Source organism: Lissotriton vulgaris, chromosome 3_1, assembly GCF_964263255.1.
Source record: "Lissotriton vulgaris chromosome 3_1, aLisVul1.2, whole genome shotgun sequence".
Classification (NCBI taxonomy): domain Eukaryota; kingdom Metazoa; phylum Chordata; class Amphibia; order Caudata; family Salamandridae; genus Lissotriton; species Lissotriton vulgaris.
Genome location: NC_141689.1, coordinates 1,253,583,295 through 1,253,610,595, shown reverse-complemented (window position 1 = coordinate 1,253,610,595; position 27,301 = coordinate 1,253,583,295). Strand labels below are relative to the sequence as shown.

Sequence of the window (27,301 nt, the reverse complement as noted above, 5' to 3'; positions counted from 1 at the left end):
GCGCTGGGGCCGAGGTTGCCAGGAAATACTTAGTAACTTTAGCAATTTACGACTATTCGTCCACCCTCAACGCCACTGCTGCATGTTCCAATCTCAACTTTAACCAGCAGTCTACTGTTGAACACCTCCGATTGAATTTAACTTCCGAGTAAAGTTCCCATTGCGTGTACAAGGTCAGTGCTCTAACCCTCCCAGCAATGCTCAGCATGCAAGATCATAGTTACCGACATGTTTGTATGCAGATAGTCCAATGCCATACTGAGCTGATTGTTCTCACCCATCAGTTAGGGGCTCTCTGGTATCGTGGGCGAGCTGTTTCATCAGGTGTAACCATCCAACAGGAGTGTGAGAGGTGTCCCTGTCCATTCCGGACTCCAGGTCCAGCTCGGGGCAAATATCTTTGGACAGAGTCTCATCAGAGAGTCCATAAATGACACTACTCTCTGCTTTCATTCTTGCTCTTCTATCCGACTGCTGCTGCCCTCCCCATCTCTCTGACTGCTAGAGTCATCTCGGCGTTCCCTGGACCATACCTTCAGGGTCTTTTGGAGTTCCCTTGGGTCCGTAAAGAAATGGGAATGGCCCTGCTGGTTGATTCTCAATTTAGCTGGGTACAGCATGGCATAGTCCAGGCCGAGATCTCGCAGCTGTATCTTGTAGGGAGCAAAGTGCTTGCGTTCGTCTTGGACCTTTGCTTTGAAATCTGGATATAAAGAGACTTCAGAGCCTTCATACTGTAAAGTTTTTTTCTCCCGGGCAACCCTCAGGGCAGTGTCACTATCTCTATAATTCAGCAATTTTGCAATGATCGGTCTCGGGGGTTGCCCCGGGGTTGGTCGTGGGCCCAGAGAGCGGTGCGCCCTCTCCACAATGAACATCGTCGAGAAGATGTCTGCTCCCAGCAGCGTAGTGAGGAGCTTCTCGACAAACAGCTCCATCTTCCCAGTCTGCGTTGTTTCCGCAATTCCAGTGATACACATGTTGGAGCGACAGGAGCGGGCCTCTTAATCCTCCAAATTGTCTTGTATCACCTGCAGGAGCTTGCTCATCTGTTTGCGGTCTTTGTCTAGCTCAGTTTGGGCTTCCTCTACTTCCATCAGGCGCCGCTCCGACATATCCAGACACTCCGCATGCATGTCCACTTTCTCTGCCATGCGGTCCATCCGATAGGTTAGGGCGTCTATCTTAGTGCCTATGGACGCCATACTGTCTTGCAGACCCTTCCCCATTGTGACAAGTAGGGCCTTGATGTCCGAGTAGATAGTTCCTTCAGCGTCTCTGGGTGTGGGCGCAGTGTCCGTGTACTGGGCCTCTGAGGACTTAGTACGTCGGCTCTCAAAGAGAAGTTTACTCTGGGTTTTGTCTCCTTTGCCCATGGTGGAATCAGACACTAGGCCCTTAATGTTCCAGATACACCGTGCGTGCGGCAACAGTGGCGTCACCTCTGTACTGCTCTCCAGCTGTATTCCGCCGCAGGTCTGCACCGATGTAACGCAGTATACCTTCCTCGTCTCAGCTTAGCACGTGTGTCAAGAGTCCCAGTCAGCACTCCGCTGTGTTGCGCAGTGCAGCCGGTCACAGCACGACTACATTGATTACTGGTCGCACCCTCCTAAGTTGTATAGGCCCAACTGGGTGTCTCTCCGCCACTCGCGAAGGGTCTTGAAGCCAAGCGCACTACGGGCCCGAGGGATTCAGTGGCTCCGCAGGGAGCTGCTAGGGGCAGCAGCCAGCTCAGCCCTCCGCTCGCGCTTCGTATTCCAGCGAGGGGGGCCAAGGTTGCATGGGGGTAATCCAAGAAGGGCACCCCCAGGAGCTTGCGCTCACTTCCGTGAAGACCCCCACTGGTCTGCTGCTACACGCCGTCCCAATCAGGTGTGGTGATGTTGAAGGCTGGTATCAGCCCAGCCCGCTCCTCTTCGCCCCCAGGCCTGCTCCGAAACTCGCCGCTGTGCTCCGGCGCTCAAGTGATCAGGGCGCCGCAGTGTGGCCGCACGTCGAGTTACGGCGCTCGGCGTGCCTGTAACCGGAGGCCGGGGACTTACAGCCCTGTTCACCTGTGGTCGCGGCCTTACGTCTCAAGCTCCGTACGAGTCTGGCGCCTTTCGATTTGCCCGTGCAGGGCACCGGAGTCTTTTAGCAATCAGATGGGGTGATTCCCGTCGCTGAATCTGCGTTGAGATAGGATTAATTGAGGATATTAGGAGCGATGGCGCGGAGCCGAGGAATCAGACGTCCACCATCGATGCCGGCAAGCTCCGCCCCCGCTCTGAAATATTATTTAAGGGCAGGCAGTGGTCCCAGGGACCACTACCTGCCCTTAAAAAATAAAACAAAAATGTTTCATTTTTTCTTTTTTAAATGCATCCCGATGTCTTTTAAGGAAAACGGGCTACATGTAAAAAAAAAAATCTGCTTTATTGAAAAGCAGTCGGCAAGGCCACCATCCCTGGGAGTGCTGGCCACTCCCAACGGGGTTGCAAATAGCGAGTGGCTCACTAATATTTATGAGCCTCGCATTTTGCAACCTCGTTGGGAATCGCTAAGTGTCTCTGACACTGTTGTACATTCTAAATTGCGAGTCGCAATCGAGAGCAAATTGCGAGTCGCAATTTAGAGTGGTCGTACATCAGGCCCTATGCCTCAAAACTGTAATTTATATAAAACTAAGTAAATCCAGGAAGGACTCTATTATCACCTGTAGATAAGAGGTTCTCTGACAGGATTATTTCACTCCTAAACAAAGCATAACTCATTAGAGAAGGAGTGAGAGACGCATGCAACTACTTTTCTCTAAAAAGGGTGACAGACGAGTGGGGCTGAGGGAATCTACTGGTTGTGACCCCAATAACATTAACAGTTCAGCTATACATTCTTAATGTGCGCCAACAATACTCAGCTTGCTCTAAAACGTACGAAAGATCTAAGGACAAGTGCTGCAAATCTACAGCCATGTCCGATAGCGGTTGAAGTGGAGATGAGCTGTAATCAGCTAGCATTTAACAGAATCAAAACGGACATGCTTCATCGTCTTTTTGGCGACTATTTAGAGTTTTGGGTGCCCTCCTTGCCCCAGTTCCACGTGACTCGCATTCGGATCTCAAACCCCCAATTGGAGTAGAGGTCAGTTTGTGTTTTTACCATCTGCTGAGCCTCAAAAAGTTTCTGAACCTTTTCACTTTCTCGTAAGGTTTAGATTATGAATTTCTTAACAGCTGGACTATTGAAATACAGTCTATCTGGACCTACAAGACATCCTAGACAACTGTTAAGATCACAAGGCAAATGTTTTCTTCAGGTTCCCAAAGTGAAACACACCTTCTCAGTGGTCGTAGACTTTCACTGCAAGCTTGTTTCTTTAGCTATGTATCATGATTCAATTCTACCTAGCCTTCAGGACACACTGTAAACCATCCTTTACCAGTTTAAGTAATGGCTATATATATGATTTCTACTGTTGCAATGTCTGAGCCATGGTGCCCTTTGGTGACAAGCACTCCATAAAAGCCTATAGATATATACATCTTTACCAAGCATATTTCTACGCTCTCTTTGTGGTAAGCCATTACCCTCCATGTGGAGTACACTATTGACTTTGAACATAAGATGTTAATTAACCATTCAGTATAAATTGAGGGTTGTCAGGCTACAGATCTTTTTTTGAAACATTATTTTCTACTGATTGGACTATGAAGATCATGACTAAGAAATAGCCCAAATTGCAGCAGGTATAATAAGAATTTAGTGGCACTGAAAATGTCAAAAGCTCACAATCGAGGAATGGCTGGAGGCAGTGGGTAGGGTGTTTTTTAGGGAAAGAATGACTTCTCAGGTGAGAGGGCTGTGATTCCTTCCTTGTCATCTGAGAGAGCTACAATGAAATGTCTGACTAAGGATGGTGCCACTTGCTTTATGAATTGTACATGAGGAGTAGGGCTGTTTAGCAGAGTTTGGATGTTAAAATGCTTTGCTTGGGTACACTCAAATACATATTGTATGATAATTTAAATAATCAAACCCGTTGGTAGTAACAAACAGAATGCAATGTTCGTAAATGAAAAACAGATGATGAATGTTGTCACTTCATAGCAAGAGCCGAGGATAGTGGGATACTGGCCAAGGAACAGACAGAAAATGAAGTTTAAGCAATACAAAAATGCCAGACCAACATATGAACATGATGGCAAATACAACAGGATCCAAGAAAGACGTGCAACAGTGAACAACAATGAAACCTTTCACGTTGGCTTGATTTTGTGAACACAACAAAACTAAAAGAGGACCCATACTTAAAAGGCAGTCCGTGCAGTTCCTGAAGGGGTTTGTGAATGGTCTATAGAGATTATTACTGAGGAGCAGCATAGGAGGGTTAAAGCCTGGCTTTCCACGGTCCAAATTGTTGCTGTATATTAACTTCTAAAAGTATAAAGATTGTACGGAAAAAACAATCAATTAGATTGTGACCTGGGGGGGAAAAAAATCAATCAATTTTGTATATTTAAAAAAAAAAAAAACTAGTACTACTGAGCAGGAGAACTGCTTTCCAAGCCCACCCATGTAAAGTCAAAATCGAAAGGTGATATAGGGAGCACTCCAAGCACCAAGGCAGGTATTCGTTAAATCAAACCACCAAGTGGGTCGCCTCAGTTATCCTAGACTACATCCTATAACAAAGCAACATCTTTAGCAACAATATAAAATTGTTTGGGACATAATAGGGTCCTAGTGGTGATCTGAGTACATTAACAAAGTTCAAATGCACCCTTAAAGTAAACAATTCTAAAAAATGCATCAGAAGATCTGGTTTACATGTTAAGTGGCAAACTTGAAATCTAAGTATACACACCGGGTTTTGAGTACAAGCTATATATTTTGTATATGCAGTTTAACAAAAAGCTACTTGATCGCCAATCAGCAAACCTAACTAACACAAAAGGCACTGGCAATATTCCCGAAATACCATGATGATGGTTGCCACATACAAACAATGAAAAATCCTGAAAAACAGTGTGTGTGTGTGTGTGTGTGTGTGTGTGTGTGTGTGTGTGTGTGTGTGTGTGCGTGTGTGTGCGTGGGTGTGTGTGTGTGTGTGTGTGTGTGGGTGTGTGTGTGTGTGTGTGTGTTTGTGTGTGCGCGCACGCGTGTGGAGTAGGCACATATACTGACAAAACCTTTTCATGTACAACATTTGTATCACTTGCTCAGACACCCACACTGTTTGTCTTCGGGAAATATTTACAAGAGATCATACAATAACATACATTTGCAATATCCTCTGCTGAAGCTTGGAAGGGCAGCCCTTTCATGTGGATAGTAGGCACATACGACGTGTTCTCAAACTCTGGACTATCCAAAGGCTTCTCAGTAATTTCTTTAAAGTATTCTGTGAAGTTAAAAAATATGTATCACTTCTTGCATGGCAACAGTGCACAGATACATTGTTTATTAGCCACTAAAACATAATGCTTTACCAGAAATAGAAGTAGTGATTAAAAATGCCATGGCACAAAATTGTTTTTTATCATTTACTTTATATACAGGCGTCAATGGCATAAAACAAATCACCATTTCAATACCACAGGAAGAAGGGAAACGCACAACAGGTCCTATTGGTTATTTGGACTTTAAAAACTTCAGCTGTATTCTTATTGATCAGTGAAAATACACATCACTGGCGTCTTCTATTGGGAATGAATAGAACATGGTTATGCACTTCCTGAGCAGTATTTGGAAAAGCAGATACATCGCTATTCACAGTTGATACCAGTCTTTGGGTGGCAACTTAGAATTATAAACTTGAAATTATGGTTCTTAATACAAAACACAAATACTAGATCTAATATCAAACTAACTAAACACAAAATGCACTAGGAAACTTAATTCTGCTTGAAGTTGCAGGAGCACCACATGGACTATCCTTGGAAAACCAACTGCAAAAGCATGCAATGCCTGGAATCGTCTTCACAAGGCTGAGTTCAAAATAGAAAAAGACCCCTATCCCAGCTTCATTAATCCAATAATATACGGCTGTCACCACAGGCAAGATTTGCTACTACAAGCATCTGAATACCTCTCTCCCGCACACTCTTCCTGCCCCTCTTTGTTGGACAAAATAGTTACTTACCAGTAGTAGTTTTGCAGCTTGAAGAATTTTTTGGATTCATATGTGCATTATTCCACCATCTAGTGGTTGGATCCAGAATTGTCTGTTTTTTTGCTTTTTTAGGTCTCGCCTGAGCCAGCGCGCATGGGCTGCTCTGCGAGGCTTTTAGTAATGGCTTTTAAACTCTGAACACACGCTCGTGCATGTGCTTTTTTTTATCACCCTCAAGGGGCCTTTGCATGCGTCTATCTAAGAAAGACAATATGCACTTGGCCCAAGGCGGGTGCATGTCTAGCATTCTCTGTCCCCCCGGCCTAGGTTGCTCGGGAGGGAGCAGCAGCGAGGCCGCATGCCAGCTTCATACCTCGCATTCCTGCAGTGCGCCCTCTTTCGTCCTCTTCTGCCCGGCTTTCTCTAGCTCTCTCCAGCCCCCTCTGGCTCTTGGACTCTCTTGCGCCCTCAGTTGAAATGCGATGTTGAAAGAAGTCCCAGCTCCCAGAGTGCCGACTGCCACCGCCTGCAACTAAGGACATAAAGTGCACACCGAACACACTTCACAACCAGGCTGAAGTCCGCCACTACACTATTTAAGCCACTGTCTCAGTCTCCGTTTAACAATTTCCGAGGGATAAGAGAGTGAGCTGATCGTGTCAGAAGCCAACATGTGACCAGTGGATGAAGTGCCAATACCAGCAGCAGGAGGAAAACCCACTGAGCTGTTCTACATGACAATGGAAAAGTTGGAGGTGGAAGTTTCTACAGCCTGGACTGCTGGAACACCTTTCATGTCTGTCATGTCTGAAAATGCCAACTCGTGATTAAGGGTTTGAATGCATCACTGTGCGAGTCAGATAGACCTGGGCAGAGAGGATTGTGGGATACCTTCATCTGGACTGCATGAGTCACGAGGGTGAAACAGGCGTCACCTATCCAGGCCGGACATTTAGTGGAATGACGCATCACACTGACTCCTCACGTCTGAGATTTGAATGGGCGCCTTGCACAGTCACTAGTGCTCCATGAATAAGAATGCTCGGCTAGCGCCCAGAAGTCTCTGATTGAATGACACCGCCCCCTGAGGCCCTACTCACCTTTGGTGTTATGCGGTCCAGACGCTGATTTCAAAAGATGACTAACATATCTATAAAAAAAACCAAAATATGTTGATTAGTGCATGCAGTAGAAGGCCAGACAAAGCCTGCCTTTTCATGGCATGAGACTCGGACACAGGTAACTAGAAGGTGAGAGATGTCTTACGGCGCTTGGTTGTTTGTTTCATTTTCTCATACAGGAAGTACGTTAGTGAGGGCTGTGCGTCTAACGCTCCATTTAACACAATATCCGTTCGCACAGATCAAAATAAACTCTGAGCTCAGTCTGTTTTTAATTTGAAATAACTCATGTCACTGCCGTCATCCTGTCTCCAAGCGCCTCCCATGTTTTGGCGTTATAGGATATGAGGATAAACCGATTTGCACACGGTCACACAATTTGTTGAAACGATGCGGAGATTGGAAGCGAGTCCCACAGTCACCAGTTAGGCAGCGTTCATACAATCCAACGGTTAATGTTTGCAGGCTTACCAGCAGTGAAATGCAGCTGGCGTGCCAAGTGCAGGCACATCTGTGTGCCATTCCTTTGATATAGTGCCCTTCGAACACATACCCTCGCCAGGTTGTACCGTGCCCATTCAAAACTTGGCCCCGTGAAGCATGCCTTCTCGTGCCCAATGGCCCTTGCTAGGATTGTGTCCAACGGGCGAATGTCTGTGCCACTCTGACACATCCTGACTGAGTGCCCGTGGTGGTCAGTCACCATGCGTCCATGCCCGGGCAGCACACCCTGGAGCAGCTTCACACTCTGGAACAGAAGCTACCTTGAAGCACCCCAGCAGCCGAGAAACTGGAGCACTCTTGCATCTGGTGCACTCCCCACCCTGGAGCTCCCACAAACTTGCATGTAAAGCCGGACTTTCAGTGACCAACAGTTCAAACTGTGTTTGTAGAATCGCAGATCAGAGACAATTGCACTCACTTCTAGAATCAGAATTCAGCAATTACGTCTCATTGATACCCATTTATTTGCTGATTTGTACAAAGTTAAACCAGAAAACCTAGGCACAATGTGTCTTCTTCGCTACCTGGGCACATTGTCTTCCGCACTTAAATTGTGTTATTAAGTAAATTATTTATTTCACTAAGAATATCTTTTTTCTTCATTATCGCTTATGAAAGCACTAGCAGATATGCGAGTTAAGACTACCAGTTGTACAAAAATAGCACTTTAAGTACTTCTCAATGCAGTGCTATAATGTACCTATCACTGGCAAAGCTTCCAAATTAAAGAACAGTAGATGTTGTAGCACTTAGGATAATATGCTGCATGCTAAATCCTTATAAGGTCCAAAAGGGGTGACCTATTGGCTATGCCATTGCTTGTCCGTGTTGCTATCGACCACCATTTGGTGCCAGGTACGTCCCCTCTGTGACATCAGATGGTATCCTGGGGGTTGATGTGCGTGGTAGCCATCTTCAAATTCTTTTTTCCCGTTTTTATTTTTGAGTGTAATCCTTGAGATGGTTACACAATAACTAGGGCTCCCGGTTTTATGGTATTTATTTTTTGGCCATTTCCGTCTGTATTTATCCATATTTATTTTTGGGTCATTTTATCTGCATTTATCCATATTTAGTGTTTTGTGTATTAATGAAGTTGTAAAACTGTAGATTTCCATATCTATCTAACTGACAGACCAGCACTCATACTTTGATGTCTGTCATTTTTTAGCAATTTAAGATGCCAAATATTACATAACAGTACATCCACTGGCAAATACTAGCATTATACCATAAATGTGTGTTGACATATCATGTCATTTAAAGAAATGTCATCCTCTTTTTTGTTTTCCCTTGCTGCCCTTATGCTCAGCTGCTGGCCTGTAATTCATGAAGACTGCACAGAGAATCACTTGTTTTCCTTTTAGGGGAGGCCGGGTGGGTAGCATATAAATCCAGAAAATTCTTCAAGCTGCAAAACTACTCCTACTGGTAAGTAACCATTTCTTTTTGCAGCGCAAACACTTTTCTGAATTCACATGCTGTGCATTAGATTATTTAGCGGTTTCTGCCGTGTTTGGGAGGCTGTGGTGAAATGAAGGCCTTGCAAACAGGTTTTGTAACACATTTTGTCCAATTTGAGCTTCCTTATTCATTTGTGTATCCACACAATAATGTTTTGTAAAGGTGTGTGGTGACGCCCATGTTGCTGCTGCACAAATGGAGTCAATGGGTACATTGGCCATAAAGGCTAGTGTTGCTCCTTTCTTTCTAGTGGAGTGAGCTGTTGGTTGAATGGTTAGTTCTTTTTTGGCATTGGCATAACATATTGGATGGTTTGTACTATCCATCTTGCAATTGTTGCCTTTGTGACAGGTGATCCTGTGTTATGTGCGTGTGCGATGAAGAATTGTTTTGTTTTTCTGATTTCCTCGGTCTTTTGCAAATAATACAATAATGACCTCCATACATCCAGGGTATGGAGGCTTCTTTCTCCTTTAGTCTTTGGATTTTTGAAGAAAACAGGTAAGAGAAGGTTCCGATTTAAGTGATACTTCGATACCACCTTTGGCACAAAATGTGGGTTTAGTTTTTAAAATCACCTTATTCTTGTGGATTTGTAAGTATGATTCTTGTATTGTTGAAGCTTGCAGTTCACTTTCTCTTCGTAGAGATGTTATAGCAATGAGAAATGCTGTTTTTAGAGTAATGTGCTTGAGGTCCGGTGAATGCATGGGCTCAAAGGGCTTTCCAATTTGTTGCGAATGTACTGTATTTAAACTCCATGTGGGTAAAGGAGCAGCTCTAGGTAGTGCAATTCTTTTTGCTCCTTCCAAAAATCTTTTAATTACTGGTTTTGTAAAGAAGCTTTTACATGTTTTTCACCTTGTGTATGCTACTATGGCAGCAAGGTGCACCTTTATGCTTGAGTAGTTGATGTTACTGTCTAAGAGGTAAGTAATAACTGTTTCTTGTGTGGTGAATAAACTCGGTTTATTGTTAGCTGTGCACCATGTGGTACATCGCTTCCATTTTGCTGAATAGTATTTTCATGCTTCCTTTCGAATTTCCATGGTTTGTAGAGGCAGATTGAGGTGTCCAAATTCTATGTATTCGGGCGCCAAGCCACTAGGTGTAGTGTTGCTGGCTCTGGGTGAAAGATCTGACTCTGGTGCATTGTTAGCAGGTTCTTTTCCCCCCTGAGCCTGACCATTTCCCCTTTGGATAGTTTAGGAGAGCTGAATACCATGTCTGCCTTGCCCACAGTGGAGCAATGAGAATTATATTTGTTCCTGGATCTTTCGCTTTTTGTAGCACTCTTTGCATCAGGGGTATTGGTGGAAAGGCGCAAGCAAAATCTGTGATCAGTTGAATGAAAGTGCATTTCCCTTTTGATAGGTGGTGTGGAAACCTCGAGACAAAGGACTGGCATTTTTTGTTCTGCACTGTTGCAAACAGGTCTATTACTGATGTTCCCCAGATTTTGAACAGATACTGCACTGTTTTGTTCTTTAATTCCCATTCGTAGGAGCAATTGTTCTGTCTGCTTAGCTGGTCTTCTGTAATGTTGTCTACTCCTGGTAGATGTACAGTTTGTAAGTTGATTTTGTGAATTATTGCCCATTGCCAGATTTCCCTTGCAAGTAAGCTCAAGGAAAAGGGGTTTGTCCCTTCTTGCTCCTTCAGATAAAACATTGTTGTTGTATTGTCGGTTTAGGTCAGGATGTTTTTCCCCTTTATGTGTTTCTGGAATGCTTTTAGAGCTAGAAATACTGTGTTCATTTCCAGAAAGTTGATATAATTTGTGGAATCCTACTTATTCAATTACCCATGTATTTTCAGCTGGTTGAAATGCGCTTCCCAACCGTTGAGGCCTTCATCCGTGGGGGTTGTCACAGTTAGAGTTGAGTTCCTGAAAGGTCTCCCCTGTGCGTTTTTGTTGGATGCCCACCACTATATCTACGCTTGCACCTTTTGTGTAACAACCACTAGATCCTCCCAACTTACTGTGGCTTGAGACCCGCTGTTGGTAAGCCATTCTTGGAATGGTTGCATAGGTAGTGTGGCATGAGGGATTAGTGGGATGCATGATGCCATAATGCCCATTAGTTTCATGACCCTCCCAACTGGCAGAGACTGACCCATCTTGTAAAGTCTTGTTTCCTCATGGATCGCCTGTATCCTGGCTTGATTGGGGTGTGCCCTCTGTTTTGTAGTATTTAACTTTGCTCCCAGGAAGGTTTTTTCTCTTTCTGGTGCTGTTGAAGATTTCTTGTGGTTTATGGGGAAACACAGTGTTTGTAGCGTTTGAATTACTTTTTGCACGTGATAGTGACATGTTTGTTTGATTTTCCTCTTATGAGCCAGTCGTCTAGATAGGGGTAGACGTTGATTCCTTTTTTTCTCTGGTGTGCCGCCACTGCAGCCAGACACTTTGTGAACACACGCGGAGCTGATTTTATTCCGAACTGAAGTACCATGAATTGGTAGTGTGTTCCGTTGTGCAGGAATCTTAGGTATTTCCTGTGTTTTTTGTTCATTAAGATATGAAGGTAGGCGTCTTTGAGGTCTATTGTTGCCATGTAATCCCCTTTTTGAATCTGTGGGATTATTTCTTGGAGCGTGCACACTTTGAAGCGTTGTGCCAGTATGATCTCGTTTATGAACCTTAAGTCCATGATTGGTCTTAGAGTTAGATCTTTCTTGGATATTAGGAAATATGGTGAATAGTTTCCTGTGAACCACTCCTGCCTCAGTACTTTTTCTAATGCCTGCTTTAGGCATAGTTCCCTGATCTCATCGTTTAACAATTTTTGTTCTGGCTTCAATAATTTTCTTGGTTTTGGTGGGTTTGAAGGTGGTACATCAGTGAGTTCTATGCAATACCCATAACTATATCAAATTTAATATCGAATTGTCGGTTGTTATTTTCCGTTCTCTTTGGAAGAAGGATATCCCCCCCCTGTGTGGGTCTTTGTTTAAGGGCAAGTCAGTTTGATCCATTTCCTCTAGAGGATTAGCCTCTTCCTCCTCCATTGCCTCTTCTTCGAAAGGGTTGCTTTTGTTGTTAACCTAGGTATCCTGATTGCTGACCCATTTGCAGGCTTGGGTTTTGCACATGAGTTTGCTGAGACATTTGTTGTTCTTGTGCAAATCTGCCTCTACCTGTGGGCTTTCTGCAATTAAACCCCCCTCTTTTTAAGGACCTCTTTGTTGCAGGGCACCCATTGCCCTTTCGGTTTCATTATCCTTTATTATTTATTGAAGGGATTTATCTACTTCCTTGCCAAACAGTGCTTCTCCATTGAAGGGCCTGTTAATGATGGAGGTTTGAACTTCTTGCTTGAACCCTAAGATCCTGAGCCAGGCATGTCTTCTCAGTATGGTTCCTGTGCACATCTGCCTACTGGCAGTGTCTGCTGCATCCAAAGACGACGTTACACCGGTGTTAGCGACGTTTTTCCCTACTGTACAATAGCTGTTGCTCTATTTTTGTCTTCTTAAGGAAGTTTGTTCAATATTTCCTCTATCTCATCCCACTCTTGGTGGCCATATCTATTGAGCAGGGCATTTGAGTTAGCAATAAGCCATTGTGTTGCTGCCTTTTTTCCCCATTCTCCTCCCCACCATATCCAACCTCTTACTTTCTTTTTCAGGTGGTTGTCCTGTGGTGGAGACTGCATTGGCTCTCTGCCGGGCTCTGGTGACAATAATAGAAGCAGGTAATGTACTTCCCTGAATATATTTTGGGTCCTTTGAGGAGGGTCTGTACTTTCTGTACTCTGGGGGTTACCCCCTTGTTTGAAACTGGTTCTTTGAATTCTTCTTTGTCTTGGTCCAGGATACTGGGCAGCAGCGGTAGGTATTGCGTTCCACTTGTAGCTGGAGCAGGTGTTTCTAGCAAGAAACACGTGTCCCTTTTTTCCTCTTCTGATGGTACTCCAAATTGATTTGCTGCCCTTTTGACGATGGTGGCTTGGTGAGCAAAATAACGATGGATTAAACCCAGATCTGTGACTAGGGGTGAATGTTTTACCATTGTGCAACATTCCGTCCATCATCTTGCGTGTTTTGCTGTTCACCCTATGTGGGAAGGGTATGACCAGACGTGGGTCCCGTGCTCATTAAGCCACTGGAGTCAAGCTATCCTGGCTGAAGATGGCTAATAGCCAGAAACCGGTCATAGGATGCTTGATTCTGGTCCAGGGAAGACATGGCTTGGCAGTTCGGGCTGGACTGTTCCCATGAGGCACAGGGTCAAGAGTGATTTGCATATGGCCATGTCTGAACTGGGGTGGCTTGGTGAGCAAACTAACGATGGATTAAACCCAGATCTGTGACTGGGGGCGAATGTTTTGCCATTGTGTAAAATTCCGTCCATCATCTTGTGTGTTTTGCTGTTCATCCTATGTGGGAAGGGTATGCCCAGACGTGGGTCCTGTGCTCACTAAGCCACTGGAGTCAAGCTATCCTGGCTGAAGACGGCTGATAGCCAGAAACCAGTCTATGATGCTTGATTCTGGTCCAGGGAAGACATGGCTTGGCAGTTCGGGCTGGACTGTTCCCATGAGGCACAGGGTCAAGACTGATTTGCATATGGCCATGTCTGAACTGGGGTGGCTTGGTGAGCAAAATAACGATGGATTAAACCCAGATCTGTGAATGGGGGTGAATGTTTTGCCATTGTGCAACATTCCGTCCATCATCTTGTGTGTTTTGCTCTTTTGACAATGTCATAGTAGAAAGCTATGTTACCTGAAAGCGAAGCTTTCGAAGGGTAGCTGCAAATCTCTTCTTACGGGCTCTCGTGCCGAGGTCGTTCCATGTATCCTCGAAATCTTTGGCGTCTTCCTCATCTTTGGGTAGGTCTCCATATTTCTCAGGTACTTCGCCTCGAGGTTCTGGGGTTGGAGGGGAGTCAAAAATACCCTCTTCCTCAGCATCTTCTGCCTCTTCGGAGCCAACGTTGTCCGGTTCATTCACCGGTGCCTTTGGGATTCGAAAATTCTTTAGTGAGGCATCAAAATCCTTTTTCTTTTGCAGGATCGCCGCCATCTCCTCCTCGAGCCTCTTCCTTTCAACCTTTGAGGGCCCTCTCTGCGTCTGAGGATTTTCTTTTCTTCCCGACGTCGACGGTTGTCTTTGACGGTGATGTGCCCTTTTTTGTGTGTTCGGTGACGACCAGTGGCTTCGGCGTCTGTTGCGATTTTCCCTCCTCGGTTGGGTCCCTTGGGGCTCTTTTAACTGTGGCTGACCCTCGATCGCCTATTTGGTCGGCGTCGGGGCTACTTTGTGCGCCTTATGATCTTGGCCCTTCGGTTTCGATGGATTTTTAAGGTGTCTTACTTTTTCGTCTTCTTTTTTGGGTCTTTCGCCTTTTTGGCGTGGATCTTTTCGGAGTCTCCTTCTAGGACCTCGACATCTGTTTCCTCATGCGTCCACTCCGCTGGTGCTCCATGTTCTTCCTCGTCGCTCGAGAAACCTAGGTCTCTCATGGAAGTTTTCTTCGACGTTTGCGACATTGTGGCATAGTGGACCAGTCATGTTCTTAGCATCTTGGGCAGGAACGCTGAGCAGGCCTCACAGTCCTTGTTCTGGTGACGTTGTGCAGACCGCGTTGTGCGTATTTGTGGTGGCACTTTGGGCAGAATTTGAAGCGGGTATTCTCCATGACCCCATCTCGCCATTTGCGGACCGAAGTGGTCCTCTTCCTGTCCGACGTCGATGTCGGAATATATTTCTTCGACAATCTTATTTTTTTAAAGTTTTTGGGGAAAATTCGAATTTTCTTTGGTGCTTCCCGTCTTGCTTCCAGACCCAACGGCGGAAAAAGAATCTGAAGATGGCTACCATGAACGTCGAAACTCCACGATACCGTCTGACGTTACATAGGGGACGTACCTGGCACCAAATGGTGGTCGACAGCAACCAAAACAAGAAAAAACTAAAAAACAAAGACAATGCCGGACCCAACCACTAGATGGCGGAATAATGCACAGCATTACATGCTGATCATGCTCGACTTGTCGGCGGCCTTCGACAACGTCCCCCATGAGGATTTGCTAGTCAGACTTCATTAGATCGGTCTGAGGGGGACGGTGCTCAGCTGGTTTACATCATTTCTGGCCGGCCGCCGACAAACGGTCTGGGCCTCGTCTAGCTCTGCTGAGATGCCGCCATTGGGAGTCGGAGTCCCGCAGGGCTCTGTATTGAGCCCGACTCTTTCTAACATCTTTATGACCCCTCTGGCGGCTCTGGCCGAGTCCTTCAGGGCCCAGATCGTATCCTACGCAGATGACACCCAGCTGCTCTTTACCTGTCGGAAAGGAGAGGATTTTGATGGAGAGAGTATCCGTGAGTGCCTTGGGGCTGTTTTTAAATGGCTCCAACTGAACAGCCTCAAGTGCAACTCAGATAAATCGGAGGTGCTCTTCTTCGGTTGTCAATCCGATCCGGACTGGCAGGTATGGTGGCCTGCTGACATGTCTCCTCCGGGGCGGTCGTCTCAGTCAGCTAAGAATTTGGGGATCAAAATTGACAATGGCCTGACTTTAAGATCTCAGATCCTCGCCCTTACTGGCACCTGCTTTGGTCTTCTCCGCATGCTTCGGAAGTTTTTCCCTTTGCTTTCTGAGGACCACAGGAGGACTACGGTACAGGCTTTGATCGGTTCAAGACTGGACTACTCCAACGTCCTATATCTTGGCGTGCCGGAATATCTCCTGCAACAGATGCAGGTGGTCCAGAACGCGGCAGCGCGTGCCATTTTTGGCCTGCATAGGCGAGTCAGAGTTTCTGGCTTGTTGCAGTTGCTTCATTGGCTGCCTATCCGACAGCGGATAGTTTTCAAAGCCTTAACTCTTGCTCACAAGGCCTTTTATGCCACAGGGGCTAAATACCTTCAGAAGAGGCTCGTTTCCTATCGTCCTTCCCGATCTCAGAGTCGATGTTTCTTGCCACTGTTCCTCGTGTGAGGAAGGCCCGTATGGGAGGTCGTTCCTTTATGCTCCGGGCCCCACAGCTTTGGAACTCCCTGCCCCTGACATTGCGTAGCACCTCAAATCTGTTGGCCTTCAGGAAGGGCCTGAAAACTTGGTTTTTTGCTTCCTAGATTTCCTTATTCTCCTGACCCTGTTTTCTTTTAATCTGCATGTTGTGTTTGTCTTTTTCAGGTTGTCAATAAAGCGCTGGGACACTCTTTTGAGTAGCCAAGCACTATAAAAGACACAAAATAACATAACATAAGAATCCAGAAAAGGATTCACACTGCAAAACAACTGCTTGCCTCTCGACCTTTGATCTTAATTTGCTTTCAACTCTTACTGCAACCGATTTCACCTCTATATCACATCTATACGTGCCCAACATCTCCCCAAGCCTCTCCCCCATGTCTCTCTATGTCAGATCTTGCATCATGCCTGTGACATGTAATCTTTCTGCTGCACCCTCTGAACCGCTCTTTAAATTACTATCTACCCCCACCTCCTTATCACTTTCCTAGCTCCCTTCTTCAGATGAGCGTTATCCTAGGATTTGCTCTGCTTCAGATGACCTTTATCCCTGGGATTTTCTCTGCTTCAGATTACCTTTATTCCTGTGCATTGCTTCCTTTAGCCCTACCAACCCATTGCTTAACTACCACCTCAACTCTTCGGGTTTGCGAAGATTGTAATTTTTGTCACGTTTTCATGTTCTCATGTAACAAAATGTGTCTCTAATCTTGTAGGGTGCATAGGTGAAATCACTTTAAAATGAGAATGAACGGGATGCCACAGAAAAGATGAAAACTAGTGAGACAAAAATAGCTTCCTCAAGGATGCTTGTGTTGGCGCTCAGCACCAAATTGTGAGACGGCTGAAAGGACAGGAATGCACTTTATCTCCTCGATACGGATCTTTGTAAATGTGGCGCTTAGTGTCAAAGTGCGAGAGAACTCTTCAAGAAGAAGCTCACTGGAATTCAAACCAAGGATTAGTCCCCACCACTTTTAAAGGTCACCACACACCACCGATAGAGTGAATGGTTTCTTCTGACACTCAGAGGTTGCCTGAGGCAGCGTTGAAATCTCGGTGGAATAGCACTGGGAAGGTCCGCTGACCGTACCTTCTGTTAACCTGGCTAAGACCACTAATTGCGGAGATAGGGTCTCTGAACAACAAGAACTGTAGCTACCATAACAGCTTGCACATGACCAAGCTCTGAATATATTTGCAAAGTTAAATAACATAATACAGATCACAAAAAATATGACAACGTTTCTAAACATTCAAAAGTGTTTTTCCTTAAAATGCGGAAACTTGGATATTAATGTGTCACATTATAGCACGGCACTGCGAAGTATTTATTAATGGTGATGGTTTTAAACATGAACTGAGTGACTAAAAGGCAAATTAGTTGTCATGAAAACCTTTACTGGCCAGGGTTATTACAGAGCAACAGGGCCTCAAGCTGAGCCAGAGCCAGGCTCTAGTACAATTTGGGGCTTAGGCTGACATTAGGTTATGGTGTTGCTCTAATCCTTGGTCTCTAAATCTGGAAAACGGAACGTGTGTGGGAGGGATGGCCTTGTTATGCACATCCTCAGCACACACATCTTTTGGCCTTCTTGCTCCGCAGGTTGTAAGGCACCTCTCAGGGGTCTGGGAGAAACTAAGGACTCCCAGCTCATTTTTCTGCCTTCCCCAGAACACCTTAAACTGGTGCAAGACAAGTCGAGGTGAGGTGAGTGGGATGTGGCATGTGCTGTAAGGAATGTAGTGGTCTTGTAACGTGTTACTCATTCGCGTTTATTTATTTATTGCATTTGTACAGCGCGACAGCTACCCGAAGGTTTCCCGGCACTAGAAACGCAGAAGAATGAAAAAACCAGATGAGACAGTAAGGGAGCTGGTCTATTGATTAAAGAGCCAGGTTTTTAAATCTTTGCGAAATTTGTAGTAGCGTTGTTCAATACGCAGATGAAAAGGCAAGGAGTTCCAGAGTGATGGGGCCAGATGGGAAAAAGAGCGCCCACCCATTCGGACATGTTTAATCCTAGGAATGTGAAATTTGTGCTGACTAGAAGATAGAAGAAGGCGAGAGGGGCAGTATTGATGTACTAAAGCCTTTAGATAGTGGGGAGCTACCCCCGAGTTGATCCTATGCATGTAACACAGAGCTTTGAATTTGACCCGGTTTTCAATCTTAAGCTAGTGGAGATCACGTAATGGGACAGACATAGAAGTGCGATTTGGAAGATTGCAAAGCAGTCTTGCGGCGGAATTTTGCACCACCTGTAGCCTGTGTAACACTTCCTTACTTGCCCCCAAATACAATAAATTTCCGTAATCCAGACGAGATATTATAAGAGCCTGGATTACAGTTTTTTGGGTGGGCAGTGGGAGCATCCATAGGATTTTTCGCAACCACTTCAGAATGACAAAGCAAGTAGAGGCTACCTTGCCGGCTTGTTGCTGCATTGCCAGTTGGCTGTCGACAATGAAACCAAGATTCCTAGCGGATTGCACAGGAGACGGAGGAGGTCCAATCTGTACCGGCCAATGTTGAGGGCCCCAGAGGGTTTGATTATTCCCAAAGAGAAGGAGCTCGGTTTTCCCACCGTTAAGTTTTAGTTTGTTGGTGTGCATCCAGTCTGCGATGTTTGTCAGCCCGGATCTGAGCAAGGAGATGTTATTGTTGGATTTAGCCGAGAGTGAAAAAATAAGCTGGGTGTCATCGGCATAAGAATAAACCGTGAGCCCAGCTTGCTCAGCAATATCCGCTAAAGGACTGACATATATATATCTTAAAAAGCAGCTGGCTCAGTATGGAACCCTTAGGGACTCCGTACAGGGAAACATGAACTTTAGATTTAGAGGTGGAAAAAAGACCTGAAAAGTCCTGTTCAGTAAAAAGCTGGATAGCCACTCAAGTGCAGAGCCCGTGATACCTCATGATTGAAGGCTGTTCTAGAGGATGGAGTGGGAAACAGTATCGAACGCAGCACTTAAATCCAGAAATATAAGTGCCACGGTGTTGGAACACCTTTTGAGAAAAATAGGCTAATCCTTATAGCAGGTGGTAGATTACTTGATAAGTACAGCAAATAAATAATTACATGAAAGACACAATTTCCAGTGGCGTTCATACAAGCGCTTCTTGCAAAATAGAACACAAAAATATGTGTAAGGGGAGCGCCAGAGTAACGCACAAGTACTTTCTGACTGCATTCTAGTTCGAATCAGAGAGACTCCATGGGTACTGTGGTCGGAGTATGCTTCTCCAAAAAGTTTGCAGGCAGTCTTCTGTCAATAGATACATAAATTGCCATTTCTTAATTCAAATCTTTTTTATTAAGAGAAACAGGATTTTACCAAGACGAAAACAAAAACATACACTTAATTACATTCATGTGTCAATGCAACCTGAGTTTCACAATTTAAATAAACAGCATCAAGATCATTTAAATAAATGAATCTCTATTGATGAAGTAAATGAAAAACATACATAAATATATGCAATTATTAATCAAAAGGATGGTTGCATTTGTTCTCACGTACCCATCATGGCGGGCAGAGGTGATCCGGACAGGGCATCGAATAAAGGTGGTCGGGGCAAATCGCAAACGCAGAACAATCGCATGGAGCGATATGTGAATCTCAAGTCGCCACCTACATCGGGGGCCGTCTCTAAAGGGACCCCATCGACGAGCCCGCCGGATGGATCGGACCCCACCCTCGTGGACATCATGGGTGCCATTACTAGCCTCCGTGCCGACATGCAGCAGCAGCACGAGACCCTGACTCATAAAGTGGACTCCATGGCTGTTGATATCACCCTCATTAGGGCCGACTTGGGCAAGACCAACGAGCGTGTGAAGGCTCTCGATATCAAGACCTCCAGCCTAACCTCGGACGTTTCCGAGCTACAGACTGAGGTCCGCAATCTGCGGACGACCGCTGATCTATTCTCAAGGTGGCTGGAGGACTTTGAGGGGCGAGCCAGGCGGCAGAACGTCCGCATAGTAGGGGTACCGGAGGGATCCGAGAATGACGCAGCTGACCTATTTGTGGAGGACTTGGTTAAGACTCATTTGGCGCCCTCTGGACTGAGTAATTTTTTCTCAGTGGAGCGTGCCCACCGTGTACCGGGGGGCCCGCCGAAAACGGGAGCGTCGCCGCGACCGATTGTGGCGCGCCTCCTCAACTTCAGAGACCGAGACGCGATCCTTCAAGCATCCAGATCGCATGGACCACTTCACTACCAAAATGCGGAGGTGCACTTTTATCCGGACTTCACCAGGATGGTGCAGCGTCAGCGCCTGAGCTACGCGGGGGTGAAGAGACGCCTCAGAGACTTGGGTCTCAAGTACTCAATGATGTTCCCTGCGAAACTCCGAATTGAACACAAGGGACGTGCCCTCTTTTTTGACTATCCTGAAAATGTCAGTGAATGGCTGGACACTGTTTCGCCTGCTCGTGACGAGCAAGAAGATGAAGTTGGAGGCGCCTCGGGCAGGGCGGAGCGGCAAGACTGAACTAGGAGCTGATGCTACCCCCGCCTCGAATGACCGCCGGACTGGTGCCTTGTTACTTAATGATCTCTCCTTCATTTACATGGAGGGTGGCGGGACGATTTCACGGGGATTCCTTACTCCTCTGGGTCTTTCGTAGAGTAGTTAATGGGGCGACAGGCACACTGCTGGTTGGGGGGGCTTTTTAGTCTACTGCAGGGGTGCAGGGTGGGGGGTTTGTTGGGTACAGTTATTTTGTGTGTTGTTTTTTCCTTTCTCTCTCTTGTGTGGCAATGGGACATTGGTGCTCCTGAACTGTTTTTGATGCGGGTGTCTTTGGGCATCGGGTGGGACGGGCAGTGGGGGGATGGGGGGTAGGATGTTAAGAATTCTCAGTTGGAATGTCAACGGGTTGGGTGACCGAATCAAGAGAGGGGTGGTGATACAACTGATTAAACAGCACATGCCAGATATTGTCCTTCTTCAGGAGACGCACTTGGTGGGCAACGCTTGTAAAGCTCTGAATCGTAAGGGCTACAAAATGGTGGCGCACTCTGGGTTCTCTTCCGGCTCCCGGGGGGCGGGCATCCTCGTGCGCGCGTCCCTTCCCCTAGAGATAAAGACCACCTTGATTGATGACAGGGGGCGGTACGCCGCCGTGGCTGGCAGATGGGAAGGGCGTTCCCTCACGTTGTTTTCTGTGTACGTCCCCCCGGGGCTTCAATCTAGTACCTTCCAGGACCTTGGTGGTGCCATCTTGTCTATGCCGGCTGGCCGGTTGATAGTGGGGGGAGACTTTAATTCAGTTTGCTCTGGTCAGCTTGACCGCCAACCGCCCCGCGACCTACGTAGCCCGCAGATGTGGCTGCCATCCTTTCTCGAGTCCATGGGTCTGGTAGACGGGTGGCGACTTCTGCATCCCACGCTCCGTCAATTTTCCTTCCTATTGGGTGCACACGGGAGTCTCTCTCGCATCGACTATGTCCTCACATTGGCTTCGGACGCACTGGCCGTTTCCGAAGCCCGCTTCCTGGCGCGGGGCATTTCTGATCACTCCCCGTTATGGGTCTCCTTTGACTTTGGGGTGGTCCTGTCGGAACGACCGGCAGCGGTCAATCCGTGGTATTTCCGGAACTTCAAAACCCGCTCCCTCCTGGCCAAGGCCATTGATCTTTATTTCTCCGAGAACGTGGGCTCGGTGAGGTCGGCGTTACACTCTGGGAAGCCTTCAAGACGGTGCTCCGTGGCGAGGCCCAGGCGCTCATCGCTGAGGCCCGCCGGACTAGGGATTCTGATATGCTGGTTGTTGAGCAGGAGGTCCTGCGACTCGAGGCCCAGCTGGGGCCCGAGCCGGACCCCTCTGTCCTGCATACCCTCTTGCTGAAACAAGCGGAGTACCATGCCTTGGCCACGAATGCCGCACTCGCTCTAGCCAAGGAACAGCGAGGCCGCATCTACGACGTGGGCGATAAGGCCGGGAAGTTGCTGGCTTGGTTAGACAGAAGGGAGATGGCCAGCCGTGTGGTACCCGAACTCCTCGGAGATGATGGTGTGATCCTTACGGACCCTAGTGCTATCGTTGACTCATTCGCTGGCTACTTTCAGGGGGTCTATGGGTCTGTCTCGGACTTTTCGGAGGTGGACTCATCGGCCTTCCTCTCGGATATTGACCTACCCTGCCTTTCCGAGGAGGAGAGAGCGGACCTGGATAGAGACATCACCGCTGACGAGATTGACCTTGCGATCCGCTCCCTACGGACCGGAAAGGCCTCCGGGCCTAACGGCATACCGGTGGAACTGTATAAAATCCGCTCGGACGCGATCTCCCCGCACCTCCGTAAAATGTTCTTGGAGTCCTTTGAGAGAGGCTGTCTCCCTCTGGATCAACGACTAGCTACCATCGTGGTCATCCACAAGGAGGGTAAGCCGCGGGACGTCTGTCGATCGTACCGTCCTATCTCTCTCCTTAACGTGGAGCCCAAGGTCCTCGCCAAGCTGCTCGCCAACCGATTGATTGGCGTCATTAGCGACCTCGTGCACCCCGATCAGTCGGGATTCATCCCCCACCGAAACACCGCCCTCAATTTGCGACGCCTCCATGGTGTCATGGCCAGGGCCCACACCCTCGAAGAGCCGGCTGTCCTGGCGTCTCTCGACGCCACTATGGCCTTCGACTCGCTCGAATGGCCATACCTCTGGGCAGTGCTGACCAAACTCTGGTTCGGACCTGTCTTTGTGAGCTGGGTGAAGCTCTTGTATGCGGACCCGATGGCTAATGTTACGGTCAACGGTCGCCTGTCGGCGCCATTCCCCCTACGTCGGGGTACTAGACAGGGTTGCCCCCTGTCGCCCCTTCTGTTTGCCTTGGCCCTTGAACCGCTTGCAGCTTTACTGCGGGTGCATCCTGACCTGCGAGGCATTACATGGGCCCCTGGCTTCGAAGACAGGGTCTCCCTGTACGCCGATGACATCCTGCTTTATCTGACTTCCCCCTGCAGGTCCCTCATTGTGGCCTGTGATGTGATCAGACTTTTCGGGCGGTACTCTGGCCTGATTATCAACTGGGTCAAGTCCTCCCTATACGTCCTCAAGGGGGATACTCCACGTCTCCCCAGAGGCTGCAGGATTCAGATTGCCACGCGCGGCTTCAAGTACCTGGGCATCTACATCTCTGGTAATCCCAAGTTGAGGCATGATAACAATCTACTTCCTCCTCTTCAGCGGTTACGGTGTGATGTGGACAGCTGGCGTAAACTGCCGCTCTCCCTTCTTGGCCGTGCCGCTCTATTCAAGATGATGGGCCTGCCCAGGTTCCTATACGCGCTCCAAAACGCTCAGGACCCTGTCCTGGCGCGCTACTTTCGTGATCTTGAGGGCCTTCTCCGGACCGTCCTCTGGGAAGGTCGGCCCCGCGTTGCCTTTCACAAACTCACACTCCCCTGGTACGACGGTGGCATCGCCCTCCCAGATGTGCGCCGCTACTATTGGTCTTCGCAACTAGCTGCCCTCAACCACGGCTTCTATGGCCCAATGGGGAGCCCCGGCTATGCCATGGATAGATGGCTGATGGGCGATGGTAACTATTATCGGGCCCTATACTCGAAGTCTTTTGACCGACGGTTGACGGGCCCCACCCGTACGGCGGTCCGCACTTGGCGGGCGGTTACTAAGGCAAAAGGGTGGCAGGGCAGACTCACGAGGTTCACTCCCCTCTTTGATTCGGACATCCTGGGTAGACTATGGCACACCAAGGGATTTGATAAGTGGGACCTTATCGGCATCAGCAGGGTTGATGATATGCTCTCCAGGGGCTCAATTAAGACCTTCCCCCAGTTACAAACCGAGTACCAGCTGGGCGCGACAGAGTTTTTTTGCTACGCTCAACTGCGACACGCACTGCTCTCGGCCTCTCCGCCGGACGGCGTCATTCCTGAGAGTTCCCCTCTGGAAGACAGGATACTAGATGGGCACATGCCGGACAGCGCAATCTCCCTCTCCTATAAAAAATTGATCAATGTGCGCACGGACCTCCTCCTTAGTTTGAGAGACCAGTGGGTGGCGGATGGCCTTGAATTGGACGATGAGGATTGGCAGAGCGCAGTTTCCTCCCCTAAGGAGGTTGCCATTTCTTCCCGTCTTCGCCTCGTGCAATTTAAGATCCTGCACCGGGTGTATATGACAGGACCTCGATTAATGCGCATGAGTTTCTCGCCTGACGGTCTCTGTCGTAGGGGCTGCGGAGCTCTTGCCACTTTTTTGCACATCCTTTGGGACTGCCCGGTGATCGCCTCCTACTGGAGGAGAGTGCACCGCGTTATGGAGGAGGTGACTGGCGTGGCTGCTCACGCTGAAGCCCGTCGATGCCTTCTGAACGTATGGGAGCCTTCCGATCATAACGTTGCGCAGACTAGGTGGGTTACCCTTGGGAACATGGTAGCTAAGAGGGACATAGCCCAGAAGTGGGGTGCGTCCGAGGCCCCCCTGCTGGTACAGTGGAAGGCCAACATGGACTGGTGCATGTTCAGGGAGAAGACAGTCTATGTGGCCAGAGGGAGACCTCGAACTTGGACTAAAATTTGGGGAGCATGGAATGAATACAGGGGAGATGTGTGCTTACCGCCTGAATCAGTCAGCCTGCATGATAATATGTCTCCCTAGCCTGTGACGCCAACTGAGCTCTATTGTACTGTATTCTCCTGTCACCTTCCCCCTCCCTCCTCCTTCTTATCCTGTAACCTATCCTTGATGCACATTTCCCTGCCTTCTTCCCTCACCCATCCCCGACACCCAGCGACACACTATCCCCACTGCCACTTTCGCGCCCGCGGGCGCCTTGTTGTTGTGTTCATCTTAATATAAAATTAACCTTCGACGACTATGTCTCAATTGTTTGACACTACTTCTCTCCTGTTGTTTCTGCTGCCTTGCCTCCGGGATGTCAGGCTGAATAGCTGTGTGTTCTGACTTCCAATAAAGGTTTTCAAAAAAAAAAAAAAGGATGGTTGCAATAGGAGTGATTGAAAAAGGAGGGAGAACGAAAGAGTCGAAGAAGGAAAGAGGAGAGGGAGAGAAGAAAAGAAATGTAGAAGAAGAAGAAAGAAAGAAAAACGAAATTGACAAGATTGATATGAAAACAGAAACAGCAATTAACATAAAGTCATGTTGTGTACTTTAAATCATAACAGAGGGGTAAAAGAGTCTATGTTGTACTCTTATGGGTGACAGGAACGTGTGCTATATCAGCGAATATGATCACTGTGCAAATCTAAGGCGGATCATAGCAAAGTTCCAGAGAGTCAAGTGAACTCCAGAGCTTGGCATGCGATTTCCGCCACAGTGAGGAGTGGAGTGCATTATTATCTGCGCCCCTTAAAGAGGCCAACCATTCTTGCCATTTCTTGAAAGAAACATCAGATGCACTTTTCCATTTGCTTAAGATGACTTTACAAGCAAGCGTAAGCATGAGATCCATGAGGTGGCGGTCATGTTCATTCACTAATCTTGTGTTTATTGCCCCAAGCATAACTTTAAAATGTCTCTCTAGGTTCAGGAGGGCCCTTCTAGTGTTAAGAAATATGTATTTGGAATGAGGAAAAGCTGCCATATCCATTGACATTAGAGCTGGTAGCGGTTAGTTGTTAATGATGGCCTTTTCGACATGAACCCAAACAGGAATGTATTCGGATTGAAGTTGGAACCAATTCACACCTTGTTTGCACAAATATGCCGTCTGTAGCACCTGAAATTTGGTAAGCCTATGCCTCCCTTATCTTTCGGAAGTTGGAGCTTCTTCACGGAGATTCTTGGTTTTTTGCCTTGCCATAAAAAAGTATTGAAGAGCTTATTTATTTTGGTGAGGAAGTCATCCGATAGTAGCATTGGGAGCATACTTATCAGATAATTGACCAGAGGTGTGATCATCATTTTCAGAGTTTCCGCTCTGCCCCACCACAATAAAAATGTGGGTGACCAACCGTCCAAGAGAGAGGATATCTTTTTATGAAGGGTATGTTCATTAATTTTGAGGGGCTAATTAGGTCCTTTTCAAATTCTATAACTAAATATTTAAAGATTTTAGTTTGCCAGAATAAGCCAGTTACCTATAATGCTTCTATCACCTATATTATTGATGAGTTTCACCTCTGTTTTGTCCTTGTTAAGCTTATAGCCTGACACTTCGGCAAAATCTGCAACAGAGGACATCAGGGCCGGAATCACTAAATCTGCATTCTCGGATACGACTAAGACGTCGTCAGCATAGGCCGAAATTTTGACTGTATAATCATCAAAGCAAATACCTTTAATATGATCATTATGTCGAAGATAATAAAGGAAGGCCTCGATGGCGAGCAAAAAGAGGGAGGGAGATAGGGGGCAGGTCTGTCTCGTACCTTGCTCCAGGTTAAAGGGTGACGATAGGCATCCCCCTGCACGCACTCTTGCTGATGGATTGGAATATAAGGCCATCACCATACGAATAAAGTCTGTTCCCAACTTAAATTTGTGCAAAGTGGCTTCCAGATAAGATCAGTCGACCTTATCAAAGGCCTTTTCTGCATATAATGTTACTGCAACGGTCGGGTGGTAATTAGCTTGGCCTTCTCTATTATGTGTGCTAGGGTGCGGGTGTTGTCGCTAGATAGTCTATTCTTGAGAAACCCTACCTGTGATGGGTGAACGAGTTTGGGTAGGATTTTCTGGATTCGTTTGGCCAGGATCATGGCAAACATTTTGCAATCAAGGTTGATCAGCGATATCAGCCTGTAATTCTTCGGGGATGTCGGATATTTCCCTTCCATTGGAATTACCGCGATAATTGCTTCCGCAGGGGTACCAGTGACTTGCCTGCTATTAGCGAAGCCTGTATATAAGTCTTTAAGAGGTTCTACTAGGGTTGAAGAGAATCTCTTGTAAAACATGGGGCTGAATCCATCTGGTCCCGGGCCTTTCCCAGTTTTGAGAGTTTTGATGGTTTGTTCAATGTCTGCAGCGGATATGGGAAGGTTAAGGTCCGCCTGTTCTTGCAGCGAAAGGGAGGGGAGAGCACAATTATCCAGGTATGTACCTAATTTGGTGTTATTAAGTTCTTAGTTTATACTATATAAGTCACTTTCGAAATCTTTAAGTACGTCATCAATTTTGGTGAAATCA

At 47.0% G+C, this 27,301-nt stretch overlaps 1 protein-coding gene across 1 annotated transcript in view; it reads right to left on the bottom strand.

Moving 5' to 3' along the window:
- GRSF1 (G-rich RNA sequence binding factor 1) overlaps positions 1-27,301 on the bottom strand; it is a 484,726-nt gene that overhangs the window by 129,481 nt on the left and 327,944 nt on the right. The window contains exon 7 of the mRNA XM_086961766.1: positions 5,262-5,383. Within this exon, the coding sequence (XP_086817892.1) occupies positions 5,262-5,383 (122 nt within the window). The remainder of the gene's footprint in view (positions 1-5,261; positions 5,384-27,301) is intronic.